Here is a 27109-nt window from a genome sequence, read left to right as displayed (position 1 = left end):
TAGGACAACTCATATTCGAACTGAAAACCAGCCGGCTGATTTGTTCACTAAGCCATTAAGCTCGACACAGTTTGAAGTTCTCCTTGGCAAGTTGAGTGTTATAAACATACACTCCAACTTGAGGGGGAGTGTTGAAGGAGATCAAGCTAAGAATGGAATGTAGTATTTATCAATATTGTAAATGACTTGTTTCCTTATTTGTAGTTGACTTAGCTTGATTATAGAACCATATTAGGATACTTCTGTAACTATAAATTGGTGGCTCCACCTCTTGAGTAAATACAAATCAATTGCATATCAATTTCTTACAATATGCCTTTGTTCTGTAATCCCGAACCAAACCGATAAATATTTTAATATAATTTTATATATAGTTGAATTAATAACGACCATTGGATTTAGTTGAGATTAAATCTCAACCGTTCGTTACTCTCTGTCACCTCACTTCCTCAAAGACTTCAAACTCTCTGATCTTTCTCAACCTTCGAATACAAAGTACTGCAACCTCTGCTCCCTCCCAACCCCCAAAACGCTAAATTCCCAACCCTCATTGTGTCCTTCCAGTGCCCAATCACTGACCGAGAGATGCCACGCCGTGGCCAAGCTGCTTACTTCTCATCAGATAGTCCCCCAGAGGGTCCTCATTCTTTGTTGGATTTAATTAGTATCAAGATAGAGCATACACAACAGGCTTATACAAGAAATATGCTAGATGAAAAATGGAGAAAAGAGAACAAGTTTTCTTCTTTCTATAGAAACCAATCTCTTTCCTTTTTTTTTTCTCAAACAGAGGAACCGAAACTTGGTTTTGCATTGTTTTCACCCAAAGAGAAGTTTTACACACAGGAATCGAAAGCATAAAGCTTCCTACACCTTAGCTATAATCATTATGTCTGGAGCATAATGACTTTCACATAGACCTGGCATTCGTGTTGTGTTTTCCGTGTTCGTTTCATTTTCGTGACATACTCAATATCTTAATAGATCGTGTCGTGTAATACCCATTAAAGTAAACGGGTAATATGACCAGACCTGAAATCGACCCATTAATATTATCAAGTAATATGACCCGACCTGTTACCCATTAAAGAAAATATATTTTAAATTAATAAATAATGAAAATGAAAAACATAATATAAAATTAGTACATGCATACCATATTGTCACATAAACATTACTTCAAAACATAAAAAAATAAATAAATAAAGAAAAAACAACATTTGTCTTTCAAGTATTACATACTCCAAAATAAGAGCCAAATGAAAAAACATTAATACATTATTACAAAATACCAAATGTTCAAGGATATGCACAATGAAAGGAATTGTGTTTCAAGGTTGAGGAACTTTGCACGTTTATATATGCTTTCACATTTTTTTGAAACTTGTATATTAATAATTATGAATTTTATTTATTTTGAACTCCCTTAAAAATGCTATTCATGAGGATTTGTATGGTTTTAAAAATGAGAGTTTTAACGAAAAGCCCACGGTACTGTTCACTTTAACGAAAAACCACATTTTTACACTAAAAAGTCAATCCTGGTACTATTCACTTTACCCTTTATTTTGTCCTTATCATTAAAAAGTTTTCAAGCATTTTTCTTTAGTTTTCCTTTTAAAAATTCAGACGACAATGTACCCATACTCGAAACTAGAGGATGCGAACACGAGCGTTTGCATATTTTTTCACATTTTTCGCACTTGTAACTAATTATTATAATTTTTTTAATGTGTTTGATATTTTTATTTTTAATTGTGTTTTATAATTTTTTAATGTCACTCTTTACTATGGTATATTATAAAAATTAATTAATTAATTAATAAAATGACATTCTTATATATTTCCTTTAAAAGATGCAAAAGGTGTTGATACTTCCTATCTACATAGAAAGTTTACCCTCTTCCACGCATTACCGGTGGATGCTATAGCCGCTAACACTTTGGCTACAGGAGGGGAATGGTTAAGTGAAACTATCTCCTATATCTAATAGCTACACAGAAAACTTATTCCCAGACTATCCCTGAACTTTGATTGCTAATCCACGCGGAAAGTCTGTTTATACAAATCATGTGCAAATGCAATCAAGCATTCCATAAGAGCCCATTATGTGATAAAGAACCTTGCTTTCCTAATACAATAATACATATTTAAATTACAATATATACATATACATTATGGCTATCGTATTTTATAATGAGTTTTTCAATAGTTTAGAAAATTAAAATCTTCAAAATAATTTTTTTTCTTAACGTGTCGAAACGGATTACCTACGTGTCACCTTCGTGTAAACCTATTAAGGACCCGTTATTAACAGGTTCTTATAATGACCCGAAAACAACCCGATTAGTTATCGTGTTGATCTGAAACCTATTATTTTTGTGTCATTTACGTATCGTGTTAACGGATCGTGTAAGAAATTGCCAAGTCTAATTCCACCTCTTTGCTAACATCTAGACTCTAGGCATATTGACTTTCAAACATAAAGCAAAGACAACTTGGCCTTCACAATACAAAACCAACGTGCCTTTCATACAGACACAGGTAAAACTAAAACGTTATAACTGAACATTAATTTATATTTAACATTCTCAACTCGCTTCATACCCTGATATTCTTTCTCTCTCCCCCATCTGAGTTCTCCATGTTTTCTCCGTCGCCCAGCTAGACTATGCAGCCACCACGCACCACCACCGAATGACTTTGTCGTACAACCACCACATGTCTATCACCACATCGCACAGCCACCACGACTCGCTTATTGTTTCTTTGTCTCTCAATCTTTCCTCCTCCCTTATTCTCCACCTCTGTCAATCCATGGCGCAGTGGGAAATCTTTGCACGAAAAATGGCCAATCTTGAATTGTAACGAAATTCTAAAAATTTTTTGGGAATCCCAAAATTGCTGTTCAATTTCGGTTGTCAGAATCCCATCCCGAAATAGATTGGTTCGGGATTTGGGTTATGAGTTTCGATTCAGGATCCCGTCCTGAACCACCCCTACTTGTCATCATTGGGTTGCTGTGTAGTTTCTTTCTTGTCTAATCCTCTATAGTCCATGCTACTTGAGATCTATAGAAGTAACTCTATACGTAGCAAAACTCATCCTCTTGTGCAAACGGAAAGGTCATACATTTCAGTTTGGATGTTGTATACTGAGAAGGACAAGTTAAGAAATATATTGTGCACCGATATGTTGTCTTTGCCAAACCATAGCAGGCTTGAATCTTCTTAAACAAAATATATTTGCTTCAACCTAACTCTCTACATTCTTGGAAGAGAAAATGTTATTTATGTATTTCAAATTGTAATTAACTTAATAATAAGCATTAACCTAATTCCTTACGGGGGCGTTTGCTTGCCCTCACTAAAGTTCATTGGACTAGACAGGACTAAGGGTTAGTCTAGTCTCAAGTTTGTTCCCAGTAGGGATTAGATTGGCTTTTTAGCCAAAATGGTCCCTGAGATTTGCATAACACATCACTTTGGTCCTTGACATTGAAAATCAATAGAAATGGTCCTTAAGATTGTCCACCATCAATAGAAATCTTGTTCTAAACTTTCCTATCTTCATTTTGATATATTATAGGTCGAATTTGTTAAGAAACGATTGAGTTACGAAACTTTGAAAATTGCCCAAATTTCCGGCAAAGAGCTCCGGGGCACTTAACGGATTAGATTTAATAAGACCAAAGTGATGTCTTATGCAAATCTCTGGAACCATTTTGGCTAAAAAGCCAATTAGATTTAATGAGACTAAGTCTCACTCGCCTAGACCAAATCAAGGGCTAGCCGGTCTCAGTGAAGCCCCCCAAAAACCATGGGACTAGCTAAGACTATCATCTCTCTCACCTTCGTTATGCTCAATGACCACTCCAATGACTCCTCGTCATCTCCGATCACCTAGATCGATTGTTAACTTTCTGATTCGACTCTCTTTCAAATTCGTTTCACAACCAACTTTCAAATAAAATATACCAAATTGAAGCTGGGAGTGACAGGATTATGATTTTACTTGAATCGAGGCCAAAAGGTGGTCGAATGTGGCTGGAAAATGGCCTGGAAGTCTCGACCTGTTTGGGCTTCTTCAAATCCATGACAAATTCGAGCATGCAAAGCTCAGATCCGGTCAAGGAATGGTGAAGAGTTTTTTGGCTGTGCTAACTTCATCCAATTCAACAAGGTTTGGCCGAAAAACGCATCGGGACACCTGCAACTCATCTGAAAAAATGGAGCCGTGAGGTTCCGTTTGAACAACGCATAGCTAGATAGGGATGAAGGAAAGAGAAAAAGAGACTGGAATCGAGAAGGAGTTGGACCGGAAAAAAAAAAAAGAGAGAAAGAGAGAGAGAGAGAGAGAAAGAGAGAAAGAGAGATGGGAGTCGAGAGGTATGGGAGGAAACACAAAAGGGAGGGTGCTACGGAGAAGGGAGAGAATAGGGAGAAAGTGGGACGGGAATGGTAGGAAAATATGGAGAAAAAGAGGGGATAATAATAAAATATTAATAATTATAGATTAAATAATATTATATTAGAATTTGTTATTATCCAGCTTCTTAGTCAGACACTGCATCAAACGCTTCATTAAGTTAGTCCAACTTAGTCTAGTATAAGTTATTCCTGCTTAGTCCTTGAAGTTAGTCAAGTCCGAGATAGTTCGGTGCAACAAATGCACCCTACGTGTTTCAGTTGCGACATACATTTAGGCTCTCTTTTCTTTTCTTTTTTCATTGGTTCTCAATATAACGGTTACAGTTTCAAATTTCTTGTGCATAAGTAAATACTCGTAATTATTGTGATACAAGTCAATTTCAGCATTTTTGCATCAACTGTTCAAATCTCACCATGTCTTCCACCATTAAAGGCATACAATTTTTGGAAAAGGTAACACATATGTACCCTCATGCATAGGGCAAATGTTGTGCTACAAAATCAAACTGCATTAAGAGGAAGACAATGATAGAGAAAAGTAGACCTGGTAATTTCTTACATGACCTGTTACCATAACGCGTAAACAACACGACAATAACGGATTTTTAGGTCAACACGATAACTAATCGGGTCATTATCGGGTCACACGATAATAACCCATTAATAACAGGTTCTTAACAGGTTTACACGAGATAACACACGGGTAACTTGTTTCGACACGATAAGAAAAAAGTTATTTTGATGATTTTAATTTTTTAAACTACTAAAAAAAACTTACTGTAAAATACAATAGATATAATGAATATGAATATATTGTTTATTAATTATTATTCTATATAAATTTTAAAATTTAAGTTTTATTTATTTATTTTTATAGTATATTTGACACACTTCGATCCGGAATGTCCACTAGGACCCCAAATCGAGCTGTGTTGGCCGACACCTGGAGGGTGACGAAGCCATAAAATGTGATAGTGTATAAAATGTGAATAAATTTGAACCTAAAAGTGTCTAAATACCAGAGTGCGCTACGAGTGGGAGCGAACCCATTTCACACGCTATGTCAGAGCGTAAGTAAACTACAGTAGTGTGAGTAAGAATCATACCCTTAAAAGTAGCCACCAATACTAAGATTAACTATATATCCTCGTCGATACGGACTCAGCTGTTAAAACCTGAAGGGGTACAAAACAGAAAGTGTGAGTAAGCAGTAAAACCAAGTTTCCCAAAACTATTACCTTTCTAACAATAATAACCCCTCATTGTAATTCCCTTATCGTTTTCTATAGGACAGTACCACACACACACACACACACACACACACACACACACACACATATATATATATATCCACCCATGCTCAAAAATGGCCAAAACCACGGGTATGTCATGTCCATAGACTCTACAATGCATTAACAAGTAGGCCAAATGAACTTAATCAATATAAAATGATACATCAGCCGGAATCACCTAATATGACCCGTACGACTGCACTCATATCTCATTAATCAATGCTAACATATAAGTCAAGAGTCACCTCTAGTGACCTGTATGACTTATCCATATCTCATCAATCATCCCTGCACACGAGTCGGAACCACCTCTAGTGGTCTGTACAACAGGACTGGGTGTAAATAAGTACGCTCAAGTGCTACGATCACGTGAAGACTGTGCGAATAATCGCAGGTCACCTATGAGTCATAACCACCTATAGTGGTATGTACGATAAGCATGTGCACCTACCTTGTGTCCAAGGTGATCGTAAGGTGCGGGAGGTGAACATCACGTGAAGGACTGTGCCCTGGTCACGGGCGGGAGCACTAACATCGGGGTGCAGGTATCCATATCACATCAATCAATACTAGCATACAAGTCGGGAGTCACCTATAGTGACCTGCACGACTTAATCTATAGTTCATCAAACATCCCTGCACACGAGTCGAAACCACCTCTAGTGGTCTGTACAACAGGACTGGGTGTAAATAAGTACGCTCAAATGCTACGATCACGTGAAGACTGGGCGAATAATCGCGGGTCACCTACGAGTCGAAACCATCTATAGTGGTCTGTACGACAAGCCTATGCACCTACCTTGAGTCCAAGGTGAGCGTAAGGTGCGAAAGGTGAACATCACGTGAAGGACTGTGCTCTGGCCATGGACGGGAGCACTAACACCGAGGTGCAGGTTTATGAGCTCTCAATGCATCTCAATATAACATGTACAACTCATGGCAACCAGTACGACAGTATCAAAGTTGCCTAACACATAAATATAGTCATGCTATAATTGTATCGATTCAACTAATACCATAAACTCACCTGAACTTACCTGGGTGTCCTGCATTCACCTTTGCACTTTAAAGCATTCCCAATAATTATATGCAAGTAATATACATATAGATATACCATGATGCAATCTAATACTCAACCATGTCGTAGCATTTTCAATTATATACAATACGGTGTAAAATGTACAGTCAATAACGTCCTACTCCCGAACTACTTATTTTCAAGGATAATTATCCGTGACAAACCCAATTAACACTAATTTAACTAACTAATTCACAAACCTAAAACTTTCCTTTATCAATTTTCTTCGCATTACTCAATTTCTCAAATAAGGCTTTTGTCTCAAATATATTATGGCTGCATCTAACGTCTCGTTAGACTGCCTACGTACCCTAAATAGGGATCAAACCATTCGTAGTTCATATTAGTACTTCAAGCATTCACAATAATCATATGAAGGTAATATACCTAATATATTTAAAAGTGTCGATGGAATTATCAATAATATGTACGATAAAAGGAAAAGATCCACTGACCTGGAATCCACGCTATGATTCCTAGCGCACGCATCGAGGCGTCCCGAATGATTGGCCCCTGTGACCAATTATCGAATCACATCTCGGAACTTTTATCAATAGAATATGTAATTCACATAAAACACATCCTCAAGGACATTCTAAAATAGTTTGAGACTCATTGACCACAAGTCAACCGTCGATCAAAGATCAACGGTAGGGTCTACACCCTGTATAACTCGACCCGGAAGATCCGCATATCAGATTTCCAATCCACAACTCCCAAAGATCCACAATATGCTTCTAGAATAACATATTAAAATTTCATTACGATCCAACGGTCGGATCTCCACCAATTGCCCAAAACAAGTGGCCGTGAACATTTATTTTACTAACTTACAAATCCAATTCGGGAAGATCCGTACATCGAATTCCTGATCCATAAATTCCTATGATTTTTAAATATTATGTATTATAATGTATCCAATTTTGGTGACGATCCAACAGTCGGATTGTCGATTCACATTTTTATCAAGTAACGTATCGTAACGAATTTAGGTTCCAACGATCACCCTACGTCATTCAAATATCAAAACTGAATTCAAGACATTCGACATAGCCTAAAAATAGCATTGGTGGCCCACTAGCCACGCGCCGCTGTACGCGCCACTATGGGTGGTGGTCGGCCATCCCAACTCACCGGAAAATCCAACTATTTCCAAAAATTCTCAAACTTCACAAAAATGAAGATCTCAGTGAGTGGAGCAACTTTCATACCTACCACGAAATCCAAAAGTGGACGGAAGATGGTCAATTTTGCCCACAAAGCCGGTGGGTGCCTAAAACTTCCCGGTGTCGATTCGTCTTCTACAATGGTCCAACGGGGTCAAGGTTGGTTGGGTTTTGCTCCTGGGATGATGGGCTACAAAGCCCAAGTGGTGGCATCGGCCATCGCTTTGCCGATTTGCCGGAAAATTGAAAAGAGTGGACGGAGCACTGTTGATTTTTGTTGACTTTCGTGGCCTCCAACCGCCATGTACCATGGTTAACCAAGATGGTTCTTGGGTGAGTTTTGTAGAGGGGAATGAGAGCTTCAAGATGGTGGTGGTGGCATCGAAAAAATCCATTGGAGTTGGCCAGAATCGGCCTTGGAAAATGGGTGGTCACGCAGGATTGGGCATGGGTGCACGGGAAGCTTTCCCCATTTTTTTTTTTTTCTTTCTTTTCTGATTGGGTCTCACCCTCTATCTCTAATTCTAATTGGTTCCTTGACCTTATAATTGATCGGTCCTTCCTATTTGTGCCTAAAATCTGATTGGCCACTTTCCCACAAGGTGAGAATTCAAATAATTTATAACTAAACTTTAAATAATCATTTTCAAACATCCATAACTATACCGTTATAATCCGGACTCGCAAACGGCTTTCGCCTATGCGTTCACACCAACGAGTACTACGAGAATATGTTAACAGAATAAGTCATACGTCTCTCTAGACGATGGTCAACATAAGTCAAAATCTTTGCCTCTAGGGCATTTTCGTAAATTCACGTTTTTTAAATAAAATAAAAACGTAAAATTTGGAACGGATTGTCACAATATTATAGGCAAAGATTGAGATTAAAAATCATAAAGCACATTAAAAATAAAAATATCAAGTAATTTTAAAATACCAAACACATTAAAATAATTATAATAATTAATTTACATGTGCGAAAAATATGAAAAAAATATGCAAATGCCCGAGTCGCATCCTCTACACTTTAAGGATGGGTATATGATTGTTTGAATTTTTAAAACCATACAAACTCTCATGAATAGTATTTTTAATGGAGTTCAAAATAAACAAAATTCATAATCATTAATGTATAAGTCTGAAAGATGTGAAAGCATAATAAACGTTCATAATTGCATCCTTAACACTTAGGCGATGGTTACATGGTCGTTTAGATTTTTAAAACCCTCCAAATTTCATGAACAGTGTTTTTTATTTGAGTGCAAAATTAATAATAATTATTGTAGAAGTGTGTTAAATGTAATTACTCGTAATGAAAAGCTTTACAACTTGCATGAAGGAGTCAACTCCGAAATTTAGTATGTATATACGAATTTAGTATTATGTTTTACAATTTTTTGGGTCAAATTATGTTTTTCATTTTTATTTTTATTGATTTAAAATATATTTTTCTTAATGGGTAACAGGTCGGGTCATATTACCTGATAATATTAACGGGTTGATTTCGGGTCGGATCATATTACCCGTTTACTTTAATGGCTATTACACGACACGACCTGTTAAACTATCAGGTATGATACGAAAACAACACGAATACAAAAAACACGACACGAATGCCAGGTCTAGAGAAAAAGAATATAACCAGTCCTCTTTTTTTTTTAAGAAAAACTAATGAAAATGGCTTAAAAACTTTGAGTTTTAACGATAAGGACAAAATAAAAGGTAAAATGAATAGTACCAAGTTTGACTTTTTGGTGTAAAAATATGATTTTTTGTTAAAGTGAACAGTACTGCGAGTTTTCCGTTAAAACTCTTTTTTTTTTATTCTTTAGTTCAAAGGTTAGCAATAAAAATAAATTTCAAGTTCACTAGTACTTGTGCTTGTGTAGAATCCCCTTTTTTTTTTCTTTTTTTTTTTTTGGAAGCAGAACCTTTTTTTTTTTTTTTTTCGAACGACAAGTACCTTTCTAATGCACTTTTATCTTTTTACAATAGATATGAAATGAACTTACTGACGTTGCAACGTCCCAAACCATTTATACATGATATAGAAAAATAGTGTTACACATAGGTGCAGTTTGGGATTAAGGTGATTAAAAAAAAAGCTAGGATGAAAAAAAGCTAGTAAGGATTTTGGTGTTTGGTAAACATCCCAAAACAGCTTTTTTTCAAAGTTTCACATGAAAAAAAGCCAAAAAGTGGAAGCTGCATTTTGCAACTTCCAAGAAGCCACTTATTTTTACAAAACACAGAGCTACAATACCCACTTAATGAATTTTTTCAATTTACCAAAACTACCCCCTCCTTTCTCCTTTCTCCCGATCCTACACTCTGCACTCCCTCTTTCTCTCTCGCAAAAAACTTCTACCCTGCGCCGTTCAGTGAACCCCTCTTCCCTCCCGCCGCTGCACCTCTTCCTCCTCCTCCTTTTCGTTTCTCTCTGTCACTCTCAACGCCATACCGCCGCATTCCAGGTACCAGCTATTTGACTTGCTTTCAATTTTTGCTATAACTAATTAATTTAACTTTTAGGTTAGGGTTTGGCTGCTCTCTGATGATGAACCCATGTTTTGGGGTTTTCTGAAACAGGGTTTTGTGTGGCAACCAACAAACGAGCTCGATCTCATTGATTAGGTAAACATAACTCTTTCTGAAACAGGGTTTGGTGTTTGAATTAATGTTCTAATTTTCAGTTTTGGGGTTATGTTCTGATTTTCAATTTTGGGGTTTGAATTAATTCTCTAAATTTCAGTTTTGGGGTTTGAATTAAGGTTATTATCATGAGATCCATGAAGCAATTTCAGTTGTTAGGGTTTGATTGGCAACGATGGTGTTGCTTTGTTTGTGTTGCTTTGTCTGCTATAAAGACGTTAACAACATCCATTATGTGTAAAGGCTCAGTCATATTGTTGATTTTCATCCATTTGAATGCCACATATAAATGGGTTTCCTTATCTTGAATCTATAAATTCTATATGAAAATCAACAATATGACGGAGCCTTTACACAGAATGGATGTTGTTAACGTCTTTATAGCAGACAAAGCAACACAAACAAAGCAACACCATCGTTGTCAATCAAACCCTAACAACTGAAATTGCTTCATGGATGTCATGATAATAACCTTAATTCAAACCCCAAAATTGAAAATCAGAACATAACCCCAAAACTGAAAATTAGAACATTAATTCAAACACCAAACCCTGTTTCAGAAAGAGTTACGTTTACCTAATCAATGAGATCGAGCTCGTTTGTTGGTTGCCACACAAAACCCCGTTTCAGAAAACCCCAAAACATGGGTTCATCGTCAAAGAGCAGTCAAACCCTAACCTAAAAATTAAATTAATTATTTATAGCAAAAATTGAAAGCAAGTCAAGTAGCTTGTACCTGGAACGCGATGGCGGTATGGCGTTGAGAGTGACGAAGAGAAACAAAAAGGAGGAGGAAGAGGTGCAGCGGCGAGAAGGAAGAGGGATTCGCTGAACGGCGCAGGGTAGAAGTTTTTTGCGAGAAAGAAAGAGGGAGTGCAGAGTGTAGGAGCGGGAGAAGGAGAAAGGTGAAAGGAGGGGGCAGTTTTGGTAAATTGAAAAAATTCATTAAGTGGTACTGTAGCTCTGTGTTTTGTAAAAATAAGCGGCTTCTTGGAAGCTGCAAAATGCAACTTCCACTTTTTGGCTTTTTTTCATGTGAAACTTTGAAAAAAAACTGTTTTGGGATGTTTACCAAACACCAAAATCCTTACCAGCTTTTTTTCATCCTAGCTTTTTTTTTAATCACCTCAATCCCAAACTGCACCTAAGTCCTGTGCTATTTTACATATATATTGTTTGTAAGGTTTTCTCTTCCGAATCTTATTCTGCAAGAGTTTTCAATTGGCTACTACAAATTTTGAAAAATAGAGTTGTTAGTGATTAATTCGAAACAGTAGAACATATGAGAACAAATGGGGACAATGTAAGTAAAAGCTAAGACACGGTTTATTTGTCATCCTGAAGGTAATAAAATCCTTAATTTCCCTATTTTTCATCTGCTCTATCGTATTAAGCAAAAGTAGTAACAAAGTCGGAACTGGACTGTGATTAAACAGAGGTCCACAATCTCTCCAACAGTGCCTCTGCATTGCTACTTGTTTCCTAGGTCCTGAACTGGAAAAACCCCCAAACGGGCAAATCCAAATTTTATCATCAAAACCAAAATTATAGTAAAAAAAATAATCATTTTTTCCAAAACCCTTCTAAAGGGCTGAAAGAGAGAAAATACAAGTTAAGTTTGGAAACCTACAGAGGGGTTTTGGAGGAGGAGCAGAGAGGAGAGGTGCGACCACCATGAAGAGTCCAGGTCAGTCATCCTGGATTCAGTTTGCAGCATAATTGCTGCTTCTTGCGGTGATTCGCCTATCATTGTCTGGCGAGCGAAAACCCTGCAAGGATCAAAAATCCCAAAATATAAGTATATATCACTCCCTGCAAAACTCCACAATCAGAAAATTAGAAAAATAAAATTTGATAACGTTATACCTGAAGAAACCCCAAATTTCCATTCAAAGGGAAATTAGTACAATCTCTGCAAAAAATAATCAAGAGACAAATACTCAGTTCCTAGAAAAAGAATCAGCAAATTAATCATATAAATTGTGATTTGGAAGAAAATTTAGGAGGAAGGTCAGATTGAAACGCACTGAGAGGTAAGCATTGTATTTTTGCAATCCTTGTCCCATTGGCCCTTCACAAACTTCTCCGAGTACCACCTACACACAGAAACATCTATTAAACCCTTTCCAGAAAATAAAAAATGGATTTTAGAGAAAGGAGAGAGAAATTATTTAAAAGCAATAATTGAAACTAATTTTCTGCTGAGAGGACCTGGTGAATCAATTGTGGTAGGCGTCTTTGAGATTTGCACAGGGAGAAAATGAGGAGCTACGAGAGAGTCTGAGCAAGACGATGTTGAGAGCTCAAGAGATCTGTACACAAATGGAAAAGCGTACTGGAACCTTCGAGAGAAGACTTGGGCTTCCATCCTCCTACACACGTCCACCATCAACAACACGTGTAGTATTTGCCATATTTTTCCTTCAATCTAGACATTTTCGTAGACGGGCTTTGCTCAAAACCGAAATTTCTTCCAAGTTTTCAAATCACACTCTAAATTCTTCAAGAAGCATGATAAGATGGTGTCCTCATATATATTGATTGTTTATTATGTAATACTTATTGACTATTCAATGAACCATCAATATGAGAGAATTTTGTACAAAGATCTGTATATCAATTGCGTTAGCATGCTAAGCATAAATTCTGTGGTTGTGGTATGCTAACGGTCATTTGCAGCACAACAAATGGAAGCTCATTATAAGCAGAGATGGTCACTATATATACAACCTGATCCAACCACACTATGCAAAAGGAACTATAGTCTTAAACAATGGTAGGAAAAATGATTATACTTACATAATACACAGCCCAATGGCAGACCTCATACTTCAATTCTGAATCCAATTTCTTCAATAACTCATAAAGCAGCCTAAGATAACAGCAAATATTAACTTTCAAATTAAATTCAGCAAAAGCTGTAGAAACACAAACAAAGGAACACTATATTTAAAAACTAGTGTTTTTCGTTTTTAAGAAATGAGAATTACATTGCTATTACAAATTTTACACTAAAAAATTTTAGAGGCATTCCCAAGGTTTTGTATGGAGTTTATGATTTATCTAACCATCTGGTCTTCTCAATTTCATCCATGATTCATACAATATATGTACATGCAACCATTCTTTCTTTCACATCAGAGTAAGTTAAGCTTTTGTTCAGGTAACGTTGCCAGGTGATGTACATGTTTGAATATAATTTAGGCACAAAAACTTTCATAATCTTTATAATAATTAATCATGAAGACAAATGAGAGTGCAGAAATCAAATTACACTCCATAGTAATCCCACTTGCTTCATCGTCAACACTGTATGCATTAGAGGTCTTTGCTATTTACTGATTGAGTATGTGGCCTATATGCAGTCACTTGGGCATGTTTTCCAGATCCTTGAATTGCAAAAGATGTATTCCAATACCATACCCAAATACCCTACGACACAACATATAAGGCATATTCATCATAACCTCTTACAAATGGTAATTTGTTATCAAAGCATTCTTATACAAAAAATTTATTTAAATAGTAACTTCATGCAATCCAGTAGCTAAATGTTAACTCAGAAACCAAAACTCAAAACATTTGCAATTAGATAAGGCTAGTAAATCTGAACTCACCAAATCACTTACCCCAACAAAAAAAAAATGTCAGACAAAATACCTGCATCAACATGCAACCAAAACAAAAGATAAAATAAAATAAATCAACAGTTCATCAAATAGAAAAGAATACAGTTCATCAAATAGAAAAGAATATGTATTTAAGGTTGTAAGAGCTGGCAAATAGACCATACCAGAGAGCTCACCAGGAAACCCAACCTTTTTTGGGTTTTAAATTTTTTTTCGGATTCGAGCAAGAACAGTGGTGATGCTGATCCACTGCATGCTGCGAAAACTCCACTTGCTAATCTTTTCTAGGTAGACTAAAATTGGGGACGGCGAAAAACCCAAGAATTCAATCACTGAGAAAACATCAAAAACCAAAATTAAACGCCAAAGAAGTCAATCACTGAGAAAACTGCAAAAACAAAAATCAGACTCCAAAAATCCATAAAAATACAAAAATTAAAATATGCAGTTGTCGCCGACTTGAACAAATCAAGCATGGCAGCCTTCAGAACACAAAGTAAAGTGAGTCACTGTGAGCAGAGCAAGAAAGAAGCAAGACGAAACATCCAAAAGGAAGAAAACTCTGTATAAATGAAATTGAGTTGGTGAGGACCCACGCGTCACCATTTTCATCTCACAGCAAAGCAAAGCAACAATGTTGAAATAACAAAAAAGAAGCAGGGGTGAAAAAGGAAGAACACTGTAGAATGAACAGTAATTTGTGAAATTATATAATGAATGATACAAAATTGTTAAGCAAACATGGACTAGAGCTGATTTAAGTTATTTAAAAGGGAATGGTAAATCTTATGCATGCCAAAGAAGATTCAAAGCAAAATATTATGAAACATTTCCAACTCGTTTACTTTTGGATGCATATATGTGTGTGTGGTGTGGGTGTTTATTGTTCTTAAACTAATATATTGTACAAAATTGGGTCAATTTTCAGATTTTCACCAACATAGCAACCTTGAATTCTTCGACAATCAACATTCACATGCACTGGTAACAAATATTGTTTTCATCTTACCTTTTCTCCCAAAAGAGAGAAAAATAATGTCAAAGATCCAAATACTTCAACTTCAAGAAATTCCCATATCAATTGCAAGAAACGGCTTCGACCTTGTATAATTCTTCAATTTTCAGAAGAAAAAAATTCAAAGAATTATATTAACAAATTCACCTTTTATCATCTAAATCATTGACTAAGTTCAAAACTTGGAACGAAACGAGCACCTTTGACACTTACTGGCTTCAAGGTCAAGTATTTGCATGATCATAAACATGATATTGACACCAACAACAACGAAAGGATATTCCCAAGCAGCTTGCTTTCCACCCTGCTTTTTCAATAGATACTGGAAAGATGTTCTGCAACATAAATAAACATATTTAGACAGCCTAACATGGTTGGAACATTAAGTATATATCAGTCGAGCACATTAGCCATAATAACACTTGTATTTCAAGCTTCGTAGTTTCTTGTTATGTTGGGAGTATGCGAAACCTATTTCTTGTTGTTTCAAACTTTCTAGTTACATATCAATGTTGGAATCTTACCGAAAATGTTTTCGCAAAGAACAGCAGGTTCTCCAAGGAAATGAATCCCATCTTTTCTGCCAGGTAATCCAAACTAAGCAAATAAGAGAATGGACAATACAAACTAAGCAAATAAGAGAATGGACAACACAAACTAAGCAATAAGATAATGCTATTAAACTGTAATAATTAGATAACTATACTTCAGTTTGAATGGATGAACAAAACCATTATAATCATTTTGTTTACCTCCATCATTATGTCTATGTGTATTAGACCAAATTTCTGTAAGGGATATATAATTGAACGGATCAAAAAGTCCAGCATAAATTGGAAGATCAATTATTCACCATACATTGCACAATGTGTATAGAGCAAGTACAAATTATAACAGCAGAATTTTGATTCATCCATTCCATAACAACCCAAACCTAAAAAACATAAAAACCCAAAAAAGATTAATAATTTACAGATGTTTAAAATGCAAGTGTATAATATAACAAATGAGTTTCTCAATCAAACTCAAATGCTTCAATTTTCCAAAACGGAGAACCAGAAAAATCAGAGAACTCAAACCAGAAACATGAGCACAAGATTGACTACTTTCCTGCGGGACTCTCGAGCATGGAAAGGTTTTTTGTTGACAGAGTGATAAAATTCAACAGTAAACCAAAATAAAAGGACTAGAGAGTAAAATTTTATTCTCTCTCGCAGAATTGAGAAAGAATAAAATGTACAAATCTAAAAATGTATCCAAGCAGCAAATTTTAGTTGTTAGTTTACTCATGCATCAAAATTTATAACATCCCAAAGATATGTAAGAACAAATTGCCTTGATATAAGGGTGCAAATGATTGTGCCATCTTTCTCTGCACTCCTTGCCAGCCCTACCCACCAACTTCTCAACTATCTGTGCCCATTTTCCCACTCCATACTGCTTCACCAGCCTGATCAGCTTTCTGAAAGTTTCACCATACGAAAACAAAACCAAACCAAACAAAAAAGAGGAAAACCCATTTAATTTTACATATTATTTGATGTCTTCGAAACCAAAAAAAAAAAAAAGGAAAGAAAATAATGAGTTAAGTGGGACAAATAAAAAGGAAGGGAGAATCCACTTTACCAAACAACGTGTCCAGGCGTCCGAGACGAACATGGCAGAAAATCAATAACCCCACAACCCTAAACCCAGTCACTGACGATTCTTTGGCTGAGAAAGCTCAGAGGTCACTTTTCGAAGATGATTAACAAAATAGATTCAATCAGAGGCCAGAAAGATTGAGCAGAACAGAGAGAAAAAAAATAATCTCAAACAAAATTCTAGAGAGAGAGAAGACTTACCCTGCAATTAAAGCCGTCTTGGGTGATCTCGCCGAGCTGGACGGGGGCGGCAGAGGTAGCATCCCCTCCAAGCTCCTGGCCCGCTGGTGGTGGTTGTTGGACGGCAGAGTTAACATAGTGAAGAAGGTAGCCAAGTGTTTCTCCAGTTAAGATTTTTGAGAGAGAAAGTGGACTGAGATAGAGCGGAATGATAGTCTCCCTCCCACCGCAGATGAATCCACACGCGTATATTCAACCTCTTTTCATTCCTAGATGACCCACACGTGTACATCTAGATCCTTTCCTTCTTAGAGGAACTCCACCTCTAAAGACTTTACGCCAGCACCAATCCATTTGTCCACTTCAGTGAACAGTAATAGACCCTAATGAAAGGTAATAGGCCAAAGCATCTCCATCCCTATAAAAATGTGCTGGCACCCAGTCTAAAAATGCACTGGCACAAACGATCTCCACCCCTACAAAATGAGCTAGCATCCAGTCCATTTAAAATATTAATAATTTTTTTATAAAATAATAAATTAAAAAAATATTTTTAATTTCGGATAGGATTTTTAACCAATCTCGTCACGTCACGTGTCATTATCCGAACGTACTATTTTGTGAATAGATTTCCGCTAAGATTTTCAACCAATCCCGACAAGCCACATGTCACACTAAACTCAATCCTTTTTTTTAGCTCAGAATCCTTCTTTATCGTTTTCAAATCTTAAGTTCTTACAATGTCTTCTTCAAGGAGAGTGTATAAATAGTTGCAAGAGCAGCAGAAAAGGTTGTTGGCACAACAGGAAGAATTGGTCAATCTTGACAAAGGTAGAGGTGGATGAGGATGATCACCATAGAAGGCGGAGGGCCTCACATTCCCGCCATATCATGGAAGTTGTGGGTCAAATAACCCTACCCAGACGTGCAACAAACATCGATAGAAGAAGGGAAAGACGAGGTAAAGATCTCTTGGAAAATTATTTTATTCCCAACAGCGTTTTCCCTGATCATGTTTTTAGACATCGTTTTAGAATGCAACGAAGTTTGTTCAATAAAATTATGAGTGCTGTTTGCAGCCATGATCCATATTTTGTGCAAAAAGATGATGCTTTTCATGTTTAGGTCTTCTTCTTGAGCAAAAAATTACGACTACCTGGCAAATGCTTGCATATGGAGTATCTGCAGATCAAGTGGATGAGATCGCAAGGATGAGAAAAACAACTGTTCTGGAGTCCCTGATGCGGTTTTGCTCTGCAATTGAAGCCCTCTACACCAATAAGTACCTTCGGCAACCCACGCCAAGGGACATGCGAAGGCTTCTGAGGAAGGATGAGATGAGAGGCTTCCCTGGCTTGATTGGAAGCATCGACTGCATCCACTGGACTTGGAAAAACTGTCCAAGTGCGTGGAAGGAGCTTATGGCGACAGAAAAGGAGCCAAAAGCATTATTTTGGAAGCGGTGGCTTCATTTGATACATGGATTTGGCATGCTTTTTTTGGTGTTCCAGGAGCTCAGAATGACTTAAATGTCCTTACCCAATCTCCAATGTTTGACGAACTGCTACAAGGAAATGGGCCGAGATGCACATATTGGGTTAATGGTAATAAATACGATGGACCATACTACCTTGCAAATGGCATTTACTCAAGGTGGTCAACATTTGTCAAAACAGTGCCACATCCATAGAGTGAAAAAGAAAAACACTTCGCAAAGTGTCAAGAGGGGTGTAGGAAGGATGTCGAGCGTTGTTTTGGTATCCTGCAAGCTCGTTGGGCGATTGTCAAGGCTGCAGCTAGAATGTTTGATGTCGAGGCTCTTTGATTCATCATGATGACGTGTATTATTCTCCACAACATGATTGTTGAAGACGAGTACGATTATGATGTCGTTGATGAATACGAGCCAGATCCGATGAACAACTCAAGAACTCAAATCTATTATGCTCATGACCAGACCGAAGATCCCATGCAACACGAGCCGTTGGAACGGGATGGACGTTACAATGAATTAATCGTTCAGCGGTACACTTTATTGCAAGACCCATACTGGCACATAACCCGCCAGAATGACTTGATTGACGACTAATGGGCATTGCACAAGGGCGAAGATAATTAAAATAAAGCTTGTGGTTGAAGAATAAAGTGTATTGTTTTTTAAGTAATCTTATTTAGTGTGTTTTTTTTTTTTTAAGTTTATATGGTGAGGTTATGTAATTTTATTTGGTGTTTTTTTTAAAGTTTATTTGGTGAGTTTATGTAATCTTATTTGATGTGTTTAAATAAACTACAAAAATTACATAAGAAATTAAATAAAGTTCTAAAAATAAATAAGAAATTATATAAGAAATTAAATAAAGTTCTAAAAATGTTAAGAAATTACATAACAAATTAAATAAAGTAGTACAAATAAATACGAAATTATACAAAGTCTGTGGAGTTAGGATATGTGGTGCTAGGATCTTCGTTGCTAGGATTTTTGTAGCTAGAACCCCCTTGACTTGTTTCGGCATCTCTTACACGCCTCCTTCGCACAACATCTCTTTTTTCCGATGTCCAAAAATATTTTGAATTCGGAGACAGTCCTACTAGAGACTTGTTCATAGTGTCACGATCTGCTTGAGCCATCCTTTCTTCTCTAAGCGTCTCATTCTCTCGATGAAGTGCTTCTCTAATCATCTCGTTCTCTCGATTAACTATTCTCTTTGTCTCTCAGCCGCCGCATCACAAGCCTCAGTAGCTGCTATTATTGCTGCCATAGCAGTAGCTTTTTCCTCATCTTTAGCCTTTTCCCACGCCATGTTCAGTTCACCTTGGCGAGCAAGTTCCTCCATATATTTAGTGTAGTCATTTTTGGAAGAACTACATTTTTTCTTTGATGCCTTTTTACCTTGAGGCCTGAGGGACTGACGAGTTGGTTGGGTCTCTAGCACTTCTTCAGGTGTCCATTTCGTGTCTTCAAATGTGTTGGCTTCTTGTTCGGCCGTGTCTGCTTCTAGCAAGCTGTGTAGACCTATACCATGCATGACAACTTCTGGACCGGTTGCCACAATTTTGTATCTAGGGCAATCTTTGACAATTTGCCAACATTCCCATTTGTTGAATGATTTGTTACGGTTCTTTGCATTGTAGAATGCTTGTGCTTGTAGTGTCTATAAAAATGTGGGATAAGATAGTATTAAAAAATACGGGTGTAACACAAATAAATAAATTAAAATATTGATGCATGTGGAATGCATATAAATTACATAAAAATTACATAAGAAATTAAATAAATTAAAATATTGATGTGGGTGGAATGCATATAAATAAATAAAAATATTGTTACCTGATCCGCTAAACTTGTCCCACTACGCAGATTACCGGAAGCATGAGCGATGACATTTTTCCAACAAGTAAAGGATGCGTTGAGTTTTTTCCAACGACCTTGAAGACCTTGACTAGATTTGGCATCTTTTCCATGTACATCGCAAAACGCTTTCGTAATTTTACTCCACATTTCTCGCTTATCCATCTCATTACCTATAATCGGGTCATGAGTAGTGTGAACCCAACATTCACACAATGTAACATCTTCAATGAGCTTCCACGAAGTCATTTTTTTCTCTCAAAGTGTACAAAATATTCAAATGTAGAAAGTGTAGAAATTGTAGAAAATATTGAAATGTGGTGTAAGGTGGAAGATGAGGGTTAGGTATTTATAGAAAAAAATAATAATTTTTTAAAATTTTTCTGTATTTAAAAAAAAAAATTCATAATTTTTAATAAATTTTAATGTTGTTAATTAATATGGACCGTTGGATTTGAAAAATATTCAAATCCAACAGCCAACGAGCTGTCACGTGGCCAACGGTCAAAATTCTGACCGTTAGGCCTTTTTTTTTTGTTTTTTTTTATTTTTTGTGAAAAAAACATGGACCGTTGATCTGTGATCGGACGGTCCATTTTAAAAGTCAAATTTAAATTTTTTTTACCATTGGAAATCCAACGACATTGAGGAGGGCTACGTAGCCTTCATCCGGGTGAACACAAGTGGGCTGACAAGCGGGCCCCGCCGCCTACACCCATGTCTCCTACTCGCGCCAGCCAAATAGGGCGGCTTCTGGGTCTGTCCGAAATGGGCTGATCTGTTACCTGGCTTGGGCTGGGTGCCAAGCTATTTTGCGGGCTTAAGCACTTGGACAGGGTGTTGGCCTCACTTTTGGACAGAGTGCTAGGCTATTCCACCTCCGGTGGAACTGCTCTTAGATAGACAGAAACGAAGCACAAGACTCGAGAAGGGCTAAAAAAGAAAGGGTAAAAACGGAATCACGCTGTACAATAAACAGTAACTAAAGAAACAAAGAAGGGGTAAAAAAGGAATCACACTGTAGAAGGAACAGTATTTTAGGCTTTTTTCCTCTTTTAGTATATATATAATTTTTCTCAAATGTGTGAGAATGGTATTGCGTAAATTGTTGAGTTGAAGGTCTTCTGTACGTTGCAAAACCACTTCTACTTATAGAAGTGAATTCTATGACAGTCAAGTCTACTGAAGCAGAGTTCTATTATAAATGTAACTCCTCAGCACACTTGGATACCCTTGGCACTTATCTCAGCAAACACCTCTCATGCCAAGACTTTATCTCTATCCAAATTCAACTTCTTGGACTTGGACTAGGACTCTGAACCTAGTCTCTTTCTACGCTCGTTTCATTCTTTATATGATCAGTCATAGGTTTAGATTCTTAAAATAATTTGAATCTTACCAAAACTCATTATGGTCCTTCAACAATCCTAACCCAAACAGGACTCGATCGAACCACTATCACAATCTGATCCTTTAACAATCCTAATTTCACTAGGACTTAGTCAAATTGCTGGCATTCTATTTCTGAGCTGAGAATGTTGCATGGACTGAAAATTCATTATTGAGCCGATAATCACAACCTTCCATCTTGGTTTATTTACTCTCGGCCCATATCTGGATTTCATGCCCAAGCACTATCACTTGGTCTCACCTGGCCAACATGTAATTGTGAAATGTCGATGTATTCGGTGTCAATTTTAATATATAATTTATTTACGTTTAGTTATACCACGAAACCAACAAGTTATAAAGGACCGATGCGACTAGCAAAAACCAATTTTTCTTTTCAGCCTTCTCTATCACTTCTCTATTTATAAAGCCATGGACCATGGGCAGCATGCGAAGTGTAATCGTGAAATGTTGATGCACTTGGTGCTAATTTTAACCTATAATCTGTTGTTAGTTATACCACAAAACCAACCAGGTAAAAGTTATAAAATATCGATGCAACCCTCAAAAATCAACTGTTTTTGTATTAAATATGATGGAATTTTTCCTCAATAATGATACATTTGAGTTTGGTTCACGTTTCAACATGTTAGTAATTCAAATGAAAACTTATAACTGCAATGATCAAGTACTCCTACAAGCTTCTGATACTTTGACATTGCTAAATGTTTTACTGAATTTGATTAACATAGTGAATCTGCAGATAATATTGTTCAACTTTTTATTTTTCTATATCAGAACATGTTGGCAGCATGCTCCATATCATATCACATCTTCTAAAGTCAAACCTGCTTTTCTATTATTTTTGTATGATTATTCAAAAGGGTATCCATTCCACTATGATTTTCTGCAATTCTTTAATTTCCAGTAGCAGCAATGCAGCCATACAGGAAACAAGGGATCTTTTGTGGTTCTGCATACCTTAATTCCATATACTTGTTTAATCATAGATTCATAACCACTTGTGAAAAATAAATAGGCTATAAATAATTGAAAGAAAAAAAAGAAGATGAACTGAATGGTCCAATCCATTGGTCCCTAGACAAACAAAGCTAGTTAACAAAGATATTGACAAATTTTTCACGGAATGACTAAAATGATTTACAGTGGACAAATTCAAAGACCACTTGAGCAACTTTCATCTTCAAAGACTGAATTGAGGAGTTATGTCAATTTTATGGATCATTTTGGCTAAAATGCCGATTAACAGCGTAGTTACGTTGGTTAGACTAGATGTGCTCTTCCCTGTATATCTGAATATGAATCTCCGTTTTCGCAGAGTAAAATATCGCTGGTACAAAAAAGAAAAATCATACAACTTGAATGGAACCAATCACATAACAACTTCCATTTTGTGTTTTGTACCATCTCTTCCTTTATTCCTTTTCCCTTCTTTTACTTATCCACCATAAGTTATTTACAGATTTGCAAACAGCCAACCCCAAAAGTAGAGAAAAAAAAATGAGATGCCAGTTAATTGTAACAAATGGAAAATCAGACCAGGAACAATGTATTTAATTATACATGTTTTAACAATGCTATTCTCATTGTTTTGGACTCTAATTTGAGGAAGAACGTACTCAAACAACTTCTAGTTAGCCCTTTTGGTTTTAATCAAAAGTTTCCCATTTTGTTGTAACTACAACTGACTCAGAATTCTTCTCTTGTTGCTGCTGCATCACTGGATTTTTTCGTACCGAATTTTCTAGTTTCCAATGCATGCGTTGTTTTTGTGTCAGTTTTGAGTCCTTTGGCATGTGGCCGGTTGAACTGTCTTGTTGCTGCAATTTGATTTTATTCCCATTGCTGCTAGATTTGGAGTTCTGATGCTTCAACATGTCCAGAATTTCTATGTACTTTTGAACTCTTGTCACCTTCATGTAGACCAACAGTTAGAATAATACAAATAATGTGCAAGTAGAATACATTTTAAAGATGTTGAAATTTATAATACCTGCACTCTTCTCTGCAATTTTAGATCTCCGTCGGCAACAGTTCCATCCAGTTTAATCAATTTCATCATCAGAAGCTCAGTCAATTTCTCCACATCCGTCTCGGAAACTTTCCCACCTGCGGAAGCTGTTGTTTCCAAAGATGTGACCTATTTACAACAAAAAGGATATTAATACAAACTATTCAGTAGATAGCGATTAGGCCAGTTCGTCACTGCACGCTTGCGCCCAAGTTCGATTTCTTTTCCCCCAAATATGATTCAATTTCATTACCTGGCCTGCAAGCTTGTCCACTTCCAAGTTGATTTCGGCTATGGATTTCGAAGATTTCTCTGCATTTGAATTTCTGAGCAACTCTAGGCACCTTTTTTCTCTGCCCAAAATGTCCTCCACCAGCACAATCCTTGATCCGTGTTTAACTCTTGCCACATCAAGATACTCTTTGGAGTCCCTCTCTTTCTTTTTGTATATTAGCTTCTGATCCAGATGGTGCAATTTCGTTGGTTCTGCCAACATTTTCTTCAACTCCCCTGCAAATTCAAAACCAAATTCAGTTAAACAAAACAATTCCAAAACAAAAGTTTATGGATTCGAAATTTCAAAGTAGTACCAAAGCTTGCTTGGGAGCTGATTAGAATTTCGTGGTACGAAGAGCCATAACGGACTCTAATTTTGATTGTGGGGATTGAAACAGAATTGGGACTCATCTCAACGGTTCGCTTTTGCACCAGCATTCCCCCCGGCCTGATTTCCAAGCCTGCACTATCGGGGCATCCCCTGCCATTGTCATCAGAGCGCTTGCTTTCCGAAGAAAGCGTTTTGTTCTTCTTTGACTTCATTGGCTCCATCTATAATCTATTTCTTGATCTTCAAAGGGTAAGACCAAGAAAAAAGAAAGCTACTTGAACAAGAAACTCAAGAGAAGCCGAGAGTTTTCGTGCGATGTTCTTTGCTTGGATTCAAAGTAACCCAACAGAGAAGAGAGAACCCTTCGATCCCTGTCGTGGAATCAAAGAAAACCCAATGGCGAAAGAATTGGGAAGAAAGGGTGCAAAACAAAAACAACGGTTACAAGTAATATTAACAGCCTTTTTCTATTGACGACAATAGCAAAAGGAAACAGAGGATTAGACGAGCACAACTATAAACTAAGACAGATGACGGAAACGTGACCAAAACTTTGTCAAGAGTGAGAGAGTAAGGAGGAAATTGAGATCTAATCAAAGCAATAGAGAAACAATGGAAAATGGGAAAGAAAAAGGAGAGAAAACTAATGGCCAGCAGAGAAAGAAGGTGAAGTGAGTGAAGGGAATAAATTTTTTATACAAAAAATGGAAAAGAGAAAAATCCACATCAGTTTACGTGAACGTAAGGAGAGGGACAAAAAATAGAGACAACTACTTGGATTTTAATGTAAAATAAAACCAAAAATGGCAAATAACAATAAGCATTTTACATGCAGAATTCAGATCTTTTAACTCTTTTTTTTTTCTTCTTGTTCAAGGCTGTCGTGTGTGTTCATGCAAACTCAAAATTCAACACCAAAACAAAAGAAATTAAAGCAGGAAAAGATTATATAATAAGATATATGTTTCTGTCCCCATAGCAACGGGTAGACAACTACATTGGTTTTCGTAATGATAATACAACGTTATGTGCAGAGAAACCATGTCATTACAATTTTTTTTTTTTTAACAAACGATATTATTTATTCTAAAGGAATGGGAGTGAGGCTCAGCCTCACATTAAGTTTGCAATAATGTGGTTCAAACTCGCTTTTAACGAGAATAGAACCTAAATTCTCTCACTTACAAGTAAAAAAGAAATACTACTAGACTGTAGTATTAAGTGGAATCATATTATTACATTATTAATATAAAACGACACAATAATAATGAATTTGTACTATAAAAGTTGTTCTCCCCTGTACATAATTGAAAAGGAAAGCCAACATAGAATTAAAAAGCGGAACATGCAAGGCCAACTAAGCAGAAAGAAAATCTCAGCCAGTTGGCACCCATCTGGTTGCCTAAATGCGGTTGTTCTGAGGGACATTACTGTCTTGTCACAAGAAAATAATTGGTATGAAGCTCAAAATTATTTTCTTTTAGAGAAATGTTAAGGTGACTCTAAAAGCAGAGTTTTACATAAATTTTTTGTCATTTCATATTTTAACGTTAATATTCGTACTAATATTATAAAGTATTATGCCAAAATCATGAGGTAATAAAGAATCCATGAAAAGTTTTATATTTGAGAGAGTCTCCTTAATATTTTCTCTACCCTTTATAGAAGGTACGATGCATTTTTTCATGTTGAAGTAAGGCTTAATTGAATTAATAGTCCACGTGATGACAAAATAGTCCAAAGATAAACTCTCTCATTTTTGCACAACAAAGCCGTCTCTGCAATCTCATAGGTTAACACATCAATTCGAGTTTATCAAAATAAATACGAACATTTTTTATTGGTCAATGCCTTTAACCAGACTTAAATTATACTCTTTTTTTTACGATTAAATCTTTGATCATTGGTTCTTTAATTAAGGCTTTGACGATGAAATGCTCGACTCTAAAACCGACATTGGTGCATCATGCAATTATGAATCAAACCCAATTCCTCCAAAATTGTCCCTCAAGTTTAACTTAAAAGATGTTCGTGTCGGTTCAACTGTAAAACTGGCACCAATAATCTTATTTTCCAACACTGTTCCAAAAATCTTCGTCTAGCACCGTCTAAACCTTAACTAAGTGCTAGGCAACTAGTCATCGCCCCGATTAGTCTCTAAGCGTTTGAAAGTTAAGAAAGTGCACTTAGACCCGCTTAGGAATCCGCCTAGTTCGCCTAGACACCTACCTAACTCACCTGAACCCACTTAGGCATCCGCTAGATCTCAACCCTCACTTAGACAGAAAATTGATAGCTTTCATTTTACATTTTATTTTTTTAATACTTGAATGAACACTCATTATATACTTGATCCCATGTTTTGAATATGTTCTAATACTTTATAATATATTTATCATTTTATTTTGCAATTTATGTAAACAATTAAGTGTTTTTATAAATGGGAATTTATTTATATAATATATAATAAATTTACTTAAATTAGCCTAATCTGCCTATCCACCTGGGTGTAAGGCCCAAGCTGACCGCCCGACTACACCTAGCATCTTTTAGAACATTGTTTTCCGATAACATCTGTTTGGACAGCTAAAGAATTGCTATTGCTAAGCTACTACAATTGCCTTCCGGTTCGTTATTCGCGTGA

General features: G+C 36.5%; 2 protein-coding genes across 4 annotated transcripts; both read right to left on the bottom strand.

Moving 5' to 3' along the window:
* Window positions 1-11856: 11856 nt before the first annotated feature.
* On the bottom strand, window positions 11857-17322 carry LOC137723245 (uncharacterized). Of its 3 annotated transcripts, none has more exons than XM_088692418.1 (12): window positions 17110-17322; window positions 16892-16998; window positions 16601-16727; window positions 15790-15862; window positions 15479-15600; window positions 14251-14281; window positions 13421-13493; window positions 12833-13049; window positions 12649-12717; window positions 12488-12533; window positions 12252-12390; window positions 11857-12115 (listed from the first exon to the last, which is right to left on the bottom strand). In XM_088692418.1, exons 3-9 carry the CDS (start codon window positions 16629-16631, stop codon window positions 12695-12697), a joined length of 570 nt encoding a protein of 189 aa, XP_088548544.1. In that variant the 5' UTR covers window positions 16632-16727; window positions 16892-16998; window positions 17110-17322; the 3' UTR covers window positions 11857-12115; window positions 12252-12390; window positions 12488-12533; window positions 12649-12694. The 3 variants fall into 3 exon arrangements, with proteins under 3 accessions (XP_088548544.1, XP_088548546.1, XP_088548545.1); XM_088692420.1 differs by having other exon boundaries at window positions 12833-12993; XM_088692419.1 differs by having other exon boundaries at window positions 16892-16978; window positions 17110-17249.
* A 5874-nt stretch (window positions 17323-23196) lies between these two features.
* LOC137721684 (BAG family molecular chaperone regulator 1-like) lies at window positions 23197-26028 on the bottom strand. Its single transcript, XM_088692417.1, has 5 exons — window positions 25110-26028; window positions 24449-24986; window positions 24112-24368; window positions 23841-23987; window positions 23197-23760 (listed from the first exon to the last, which is right to left on the bottom strand). Exons 2-5 carry the CDS (start codon window positions 24684-24686, stop codon window positions 23497-23499), a joined length of 906 nt encoding a protein of 301 aa, XP_088548543.1. The 5' UTR covers window positions 24687-24986; window positions 25110-26028; the 3' UTR covers window positions 23197-23496.
* Between the last annotated feature and the right edge of the window lie 1081 nt (window positions 26029-27109).

The sequence above is a fragment of the Pyrus communis genome, chromosome 4 (genome assembly GCF_041283825.1).
Source record: "Pyrus communis isolate YQ-2024b chromosome 4, ASM4128382v1, whole genome shotgun sequence".
Taxonomy (NCBI): domain Eukaryota; kingdom Viridiplantae; phylum Streptophyta; class Magnoliopsida; order Rosales; family Rosaceae; genus Pyrus; species Pyrus communis.
The sequence above is the reverse complement of the archived record's forward strand: the minus strand, read 5'-3'. Positions and strand labels throughout refer to the sequence as shown.